The 8,372-nt window shown below is 34.9% G+C and overlaps 1 protein-coding gene across 1 annotated transcript; it reads left to right on the top strand.

Moving 5' to 3' along the window:
• The first annotated feature begins 284 nt into the window (after nt 1-284).
• LOC110649119 (uncharacterized) lies at nt 285-7,700 on the top strand. Its single transcript, XM_021803548.2, has 7 exons — nt 285-655; nt 1,620-1,933; nt 1,987-2,126; nt 4,644-5,407; nt 5,563-5,751; nt 5,850-6,426; nt 6,580-7,700. Exons 1-7 carry the CDS (start codon nt 285-287, stop codon nt 7,414-7,416), a joined length of 3,192 nt encoding a protein of 1,063 aa, XP_021659240.2. The 3' UTR covers nt 7,417-7,700.
• Nucleotides 7,701-8,372: the final 672 nt, after the last annotated feature.

Raw genomic sequence — 8,372 nt, 5'->3', positions numbered from 1 at the left:
GTAGAAGGACTTCATTCTGCTTTCATGAATTTTCACAGACCTTCTTGTAGAAACATCAAGGCACTTTCTCATTTTAATTCTCTGCTATTCACTACTCACTTTTAAGGATAACAAATTCTGCTTCTTTCCCTGATCATCATCATTCGCTTTTTCTCTCCCCAAAACCCTTGTAAATTTTCCTTGCCTCCACAAAAAGAGGCCACCATCACTATTCATCTCCATATTGGCTGTTTTAATTGGTATAGTTTAAGTTGTTGATTTCTTACTTCTCTCTTTTTCTTGAAATGGAACTATTATTGGAAGCTTACCAAGCAGGAAATATAGATGGTTCGTATGCAGCGATTCGAGAGAATGCTAATATTTCGGCTCAAATTGATGGTGTGCCATGTGTGGATACTCCATTGCATGCAGCTACAACTGCAGGACATATCCAATATGCCATGGAGATTATGAGACTAATGCCATCATTTGCTACAAAATCAAACCATGATGGGTTCTGCTCCATCCACCTTGGATTGCGCAGTAGGCATATTCAACTGGTGCTTTGGTTGGTAGAAAAGGATAGTGACCTTGTTCATCTCGAAGGAAGGGAAACCATTACTCCTTTGCATTATGTAGCTGATCATGAGCAAGGAAATCTTGATCCCTTGGCCAGGTTTTTATTAATTTGTCCAAAATCAATCGAAGATGTGACGATTGGGAATGAGACTGCTCCGCATATTGCTCTCAGAAACAAATGTGTTTGAAGCTTTTGAGTTCCTGGTTGGTAGGCTTCACTGGGACTGCCATGAAGAGGCCCATTACTGAGAGAAAAGGGTCCTCAACTGGAACGATGAGATAGGTAACACTATCTCGCATATTGCAACTTCTAAAAATCAACCACAAGCAAGTTTATTGTTATAATATTTATCTATTATAACAGGCACACACACAAATCGCACACGAGAAGAAGAACAATACAAGATTTAATATGGTTCGACCGTAAGATCTACATCCATAGACAAAACAAGAGAAAAAGTTCTACTATGATGAAAAAAAGCAAGATACAATCACTCAAAACTTTCAAATCCTAACTCTAGTGTATTTTTCGAATATCTCACAACTCTTCAGCAAGAGACAAAATATTATAATATTTATACTGGTCCATGCCCTCTGCTACTATTACAGATATTACTTTTTATCCCAATTGAGTCCCAGAGTAAAAGCTTTCGGATCGGATCATAATTTGGATCCATAAAAACATATCAAAAATTCAAGCAACATAAAAATAAATATTATTCTTAACAAATCACATAGAGGGAAAGAGGTTTTGACCTAAGCTAGAGAATTTAAGAGGAAGCAATTTTTTTGGTTAAATGCTCTTGCTATATAGTTGAAGACATCCCTTTAAGGTATAATAGTTACAGTAGTAAATATATTGGTTATATTTAGAGTAAAAAATTATGTTTATTGACAATGGAAGATGTGATACCCATGAATGTAACCTTACATGAAGAGGGTGAATCACTTGGTATTTTGTATTGCACAATAAAAAGTTTCTTCTCTTTTATTTTAGTGGTATTATCTATATGATGTTTCCAAAGCATTAGCTAAATTAATAACTTCGTATCATTCGTCAGAACGGATCAAAAGTTGAAGATGGCTTCTAAAGTGGGGGAAATTCAAGGCTTGTATTCAATTATAAAAGAGGATCAATATATTCTAGAGCGCATTGATCAATTGCCATTTGCAGATACACCTTTGCACATAGCTGCATCCAAAGGGCATACACAGTTTGCTTTGGAGATCATGAGGTTGAAACCATTGTTAGCTAAGAAGCTAATCCAAGATGGGTTTAGCCCTATGCACTTGGCCCTTCAGAACCAGAGTTTCCAAACTGCTCTGCGGCTTGCAGATGTGAATGAACAACTTGTTTGCCTTAAAGGAAGAATGGGTGAAACTCCTTTACATTTTGCAATAGAAAATAAGAACTTGAACTTCTGGCAGCATTATTGATAGCTTGCCCCAAAGCTATTTATTTTGTCGCTGAACATGAAGAAACTGGCCTGCATATTGCAGCGAAAAATGATAAGGTGGAAGCTCTGAAGCTGGTATTTGGATGGCTTGATCAGTATGGAAAGAATAAGGTGCTAAATTGGGGTGATGACAACACCTATTAAGTTTGGGATAGTGCTGGCCAAATTTCTTATTAATTATTTTTAATATGGATTTATATAAGTGATTGAATTATTTTACATATCAAAACAATTAGTTAAATTAATGTTGTAATCTAATCTTCTCTATGCGGGACTTAGATTCCCAACCAATCAAAGGAATCAAATTGACATGACTTAATTTTCTCTTTATTTTTTAATTGTGACGGAGATCCATTTATAAAAAGCTATCATTTATTTTGTAATTGCTGGATTTCTTTTTTATTTTTCCTTGGGTGTGCATTGATGCTCTTCTTCCTCAAATCAACTTTTTCTAGGTGGGAAACAATAATACAACTAGGCTAATGAGAAAAGTGGGCTATGTGAGAGTTTTCCTATAGAAAATAGCCAAAATTTTGACTGGAAGGGTTGAGTTGGCCTCTTCCTATCTCCCGTTCTCTGTTTTACCATGCCTCCACCCTTCCCCTACTCTATTTTTTTTTTCAATTTCCTGTTCCCCTAGTCAAATTCCCCTTTGGTCCTTCTTATTTCTAGATTCTTCCTTCTTTCTTTATTAAAAATTTAAAAAAAAAAAAACAGAGTGTTACAGAAAGACTATGAATTAATCCTTCAAAGGTAACCTCTCAATCGCTAGGGAAATATGGTGGGAATGATCTGTAAAACAAGAAAGTTACAAGAATATACATATAAGGGGAAAAAAGTATACTTTCAGGAAATTCCCCATAATTTTTTTTTTCTCAATATTCGGCATTAAATAATTTTATAGGGATTAATATAAACAGAAGACTAGATGGTTCTAAATTAGTAAAAAAACCCATCAAATAATAGGGAAATTCGACCACAAAAAGATTAATTCTCAATCTTGAGGACCTAAAATACGTTACTCTTGCTAACCAAGGACCAAAGTAACTAATCTCTTTTGCTTATTAAAAAAAAAAAAAGAAAAAAACATTAATATCTTTAGTGTGTTTAGATGGAGTGAGAAAAGATTTTATAAAGTAAGGTAATGAAAGATAAGGTAATAAAAGATTCTCAATCCATCAATTTGATGGGATGAAAAAGTGAGGATGGGTTGAAAAAAATGATAATTTTAGAGGTTTTAAAATCTTGGATAAGTTTACCTCATTAAAAAATATTCTTCACAAACAAGTAAGATACTTTAAAATTCTTTTCTTTACCTCCAAAAACTTTCTCGCAAGCAAGGTGGTTTTGGAGTTCCCATTTACTGGTGTTTCTCCTTGCAACTTCCTTTACACTTTTCTTAATAAAAGTTTCCTTTTGTTATCAAAATAAAATATCTCTCAGAAAATTTGACATATTTTCGGATGAACTTCCAAACAATAACCTATCTCTATCTCTATAAATAAGCTTATTTGTTGTCGATTGAGCCCCATCTCTCATATCAAAAACTCTATATATTCTTGCTCATTAGGCCTGACATTTTTTTAAGCACTATTATTAAGTTATTAGGTGATTTAATTTGATGAAGGGTGTGGCAGGGTGAACGCATGTGAAATCGCGAGCTAAGCTATTATTGCAGTAGAAAATCCCATTGCCTCTTCCTATTCAGTAGATTCTACAAGATATTAAATTTTGGATCAAATGACTCAAATGAAAAGGTTCATGGTTGGATTCTTACGACGTCATTTCCTTTATCTCCGTGATCTGTTGTAGCCAACGAAATTTCATCTCAATATTTTTTAATAATAATAATAGCCATCATGAATAATTATTAAATGAAATTACAATGTGAGACTCATCGTAATGAACAGTGAAAATATAACAACTCCTTTGGACTTAATTCTACTTCCATGAATAATTAAACTTAATACGAAAAGGACTTCTTAAAATAACCTCAATATTAATAATAAAGAAAGACTATGAATTAACCCTTCAAAGTGCTGTTCTGATTAGGAAATTTTTGTTTAGACCTTATCTACTGTGGATTCCACATATTTGTGTCTTAGGTTCGGACCAAGTCTCTGATGAAAATCCCTCTTGTTGGGCTATGGAAATACAGCTAGAAAACAACTCTCTAACTATTAATGCAGACATCAGCACAACTAACCAGCCGTAATTTATACTCTTCCCGCCAATAATTCTGCTCCCATGAATTTTCGCAGACCTTGTAGTAGAAACATCCAGGTTCTTTCTCACTTCAATTCTCTGCTATTCACTATTCACTTTTAAGGCCTATAAATTCTGCTTCTTTCCCTGATCATCAGCACTCGATCTCTCTTGCGCCCAAAACCCTTTGAAATTTTCCTCGCCTTCTCTATAGAGGCCAAAATATTCTGATTGTTTCCTTCACTCTTGCGCCTAAAACACTATACTTAGAAATTCTAATAGATGGGAAATAGACTTTGATTTTTCTTTCTTTTACACTTCTCCGAATTTCTGTTCTATCTCTATCAAACTTTGTGATCCTTAATTTTCTGTCTCCTGATCCTCTTCCTCCATCACTTCTCATCTCCATATTGTCTGTTTTAGTTCTTTAAGCTGTTGATTTCTTACTTCTCACCTTTTCTCGAAATGGAACGGTTAATGGAAGCTAGCCGAGCAGGAAATATTGATGGTTTGTATGCAGCGATTCGAGAGAACGCTAATATTTTGGCTCAAATTGATGCTGTGCCATTTGTGGATACTCCATTACACGCAGCTGCATCTGCAGGACATATCCAATATGCCATGGAGATTATGAGACTAATGCCATCATTTGCTACAAAATCAGACCAAGATGGGTTCTGCCCCATCCACCTTGCATTGCGTAGCGGGCATATTCAACTGGTGATTCGGCTGGTAGAAAGGGATACGGACCTTGTCCGTCTCAAAGGAAGGGAAGCCATAACTCCTTTGCATTATGTAGCTGAGCAAGGAAATCTTGATCTCTTGGCCAGGTTTTTATTAGTTTGCCCAAAATCAATTGAAGATGTGACGATACGGAACGAGACTGTTCTGCATATTGCTCTCAGAAACAATATGTTTGAAGCTTTTGAGTTCCTGGTTGGTAGGCTTCACTGGGACTGCCATGAAGAGGGCCGTTACTGGGAGAAAAGGATCCTCAACTGGAAGGATGAGACAGGCAACACCGTATTGCATATTGTAACTTCTAAAAATCAACCCCAGGCAAGTTCAGCTATTATTGTTCTTATATTCATCCTTTTATATGGTCCTGCTTATAAAGTTGTTTACAATCCGATGGACTTGCTTGCAAATTTCTTACATTTTGATAGAATTTGCTCCAAGACTAGAGCGTTGACTTAATATTGTGTAATTATATATGAATTTCACAAAATTTTATATTTATAATATGATTTAATTGTATTGAATTATAAAAATTTTTTTTAAGAAATTTAATTATTTGTTCCAATGCTGTGTTGATTTTGATTTCTGAGACGTTTTCTTGATCTTGCATGCAGCTTGTGAAATTGTTAATAAGCTGCAGTGTTGATATAAATGAGAAGAATGTTGAAGGTTGGACACCTTTGGACTATATACAAGATGAAAGCCAAGCTGAGATTAGGGATTTGCTATGCAGTGCTGGAGCAGTCGGAGCTTCTTTACTCCCTATCATTGATAATTCAGCCCCTTTCCTTAGGTGGAACTTACCAGTAAAAAGTTTTTTTTTTTAGTGATATTATCTATATAATGTTTTCCAAAGCGTTAGCTAAATTAAATTCGCATATCATTCCTCAGAACGGATCAGAAGTTGAAGATGGCTGCCGAAGTGGGAGATATTCAAGGCTTGTATTCAATTATAAAGGAGGACCAATATCTTCTAGAGCGCATTGATCAGTTGCCATTTACGGATACTCCTTTGCACGTAGCTGCATCCAAAGGGCATACGCAGTTTGCTTTGGAGATCATGAGGTTGAAACCATCATTTGCTGAGAAGCTAAATCAAGATGGGTTTAGCCCTATGCACCTGGCCCTTCAAAACCAGAGTTTCCAAACTGCTCTGCGGCTTGCAGATGTGAATGGACGACTTGTTTGTCTTAAAGGAAGAATGGGCATAACTCCACTACATTTTGCAGCAGAAAAAGAGGAACTTGAACTTCTGGCGGCATTATTGATAGCTTGTCCCAAATCTATTGATGTTGTCACTGAACATAAAGAAACTGCCCTGCATATTGCCGCGAAAAATGATAAGGTGGAAGCTGTGAAACTCCTACTTGGATGGCTTGAACATAACGGAAAGAATATGGTGCTGAATTGGAGTGATGATGAAGGCAACACGGTATTGCATATTGCCAGTCGTAGGAATCAAATTGAGGTGACTTAATTTTCTCTTCATTTTGTAATTGTGAAAGAGATCCATGTATGAAAGCTACCATAATTCAATAATTTTATTTAATTGAAGTTGCTGTTGTTGTTGTTTTAAAATCTTTGTTCTTTTTTATATACTAATTACTTGCTAATGTTGCAGGTGGTCAGGCTCTTAATTGGTGATGTTAGATGTTTTCCCTCATTCCTTATTATTCGTGAAATTTTATCTAATTTCTTCCCCTTTATCTGTGGAATAGAAGTTGATTTGAAAATTAAAAACTCGGAAGGATTAACAGCTGTGGATATTTTACAAGAAGAGGGCCAACTGGACATTGGGTTATTTGAAGCTACGCGAGCACTAGCTAAATTCAACGGACTTTCAGATGGACCTGATGCAACTGGTGTTGTGGATTATTTAAGGAGAGAGATTTTGAGTTGTAGGAAATGGTATATAGGTGTTTATCGTGACAATGTACTAATGCCAGATGGAAATCGAAATGCCGTACTTGTGGTTGCTGTATTGATTACAACTGCCACATACCAAGCTGTTCTCAGCCCCCCTGGTGGACTTTGGCAGGCGGATCCTACTTTAATTTCCTCCGACAGCTCTCACATTAATGCCACTGCAAATAGCACCAACATCCACAAACTTGAACCTATGCCCGGCACTTCTGTTTTGGAGTGCAACGACTGGACAGGTTTTTCGATACTAAACAGTTGGGCTTTTTATACTGCGATACTAAAGATAAATAACATCTTCCCTGGCGGCCCTTATTCGATTCTACCTCTCACATTACCATTAGTCCTTTGCTATACTTTGTCAATGATTTTCACCTCGCCGTGTGGGGTTGGAAATTTATTATGGTTAATTGCTCCCGCGACGAGTGTAGTCTATTTCAAGTGTATATTTGAGGGTGGCTTGATTCGTAGAAAGCTAACTACAGTCAAGCGGCTCCTGTTAAACACTCAGCACCAGACCATGCAGAATGAAACATGACTCAAGTGTCAACTCCTGAAAGTCTGTATCTTGTTAGATCCCAAGTTCATAAGGATGTGCAAGTGTTAGGAAGAAAAGAAACCAAGAGAAAGAGAGAAGAAACAGAGGATTTGACAGAAGAGAAAGAGAGATTAGGAAGGCGATTATTATTTTTTAAGGTAGAAAAAGAAAGAAGAATCTTGACTGTATTCAATTGCATAAAATCTAGGGATAAATTACAACCATGGTACCTGAACTTAAGGTGTATAATAAAAAAGTACCTCAATTTTAATTTGTTACAAAAAGTGCCCCAATTTCAATTAAAATAACATAATTCTATATTTGGATTGAAATAACTGGATTTAGATTTAATTTGAGTGTGAGTTATTGATACAAGGCAGGGGGCATTGGCCCTTGAAATTTTAAAAATTAAGAATATATTGGTAATTTGCAACTTGTAAATATAAAAATCTTTAAAAATAATAATTTTGGAAAAAAAAATTAAAAACAATAGTCCATTAATGCAACAACTATTTTGCTTTATATTTTACTAGGTTTTTTGGTAAATCATCAATAAGTGATAAATTTTAATGTTCATAATTCTAAAAAGATGCATTTTCTCTTTAATTTATATAGTGTGATATTTCAATGAGTAACGGTATTTTTCCTTAATAATCTACGATAACAAATTTTTACAAAATGTTGAGGTGATGAGTATATATATAATTTGTGAAAATTGTATCTAATTTTTAATTTTTATCTAACATCAAAGTTTGGGTAGTTAAAAAAGTAATTGATATTTGACATTGAAAATTTTGAGCTATAAACAAATTTATTAATATGAAAATTCAGGAAATTATGTCAATTTTCATATTATAGTTTTAATTCTCAATTCAAATGTGTGGTTAACTTTGAGATTATATTTATAATGATGAGATATATTTGCAAGTATTGACAATAAAGTTATTATGCAATGC

This window comes from Hevea brasiliensis, chromosome 14, assembly GCF_030052815.1.
Source record: "Hevea brasiliensis isolate MT/VB/25A 57/8 chromosome 14, ASM3005281v1, whole genome shotgun sequence".
Classification (NCBI taxonomy): Eukaryota; Viridiplantae; Streptophyta; class Magnoliopsida; order Malpighiales; family Euphorbiaceae; genus Hevea; species Hevea brasiliensis.
The sequence above is the reverse complement of the archived record's forward strand: the minus strand, read 5'-3'. Positions and strand labels throughout refer to the sequence as shown.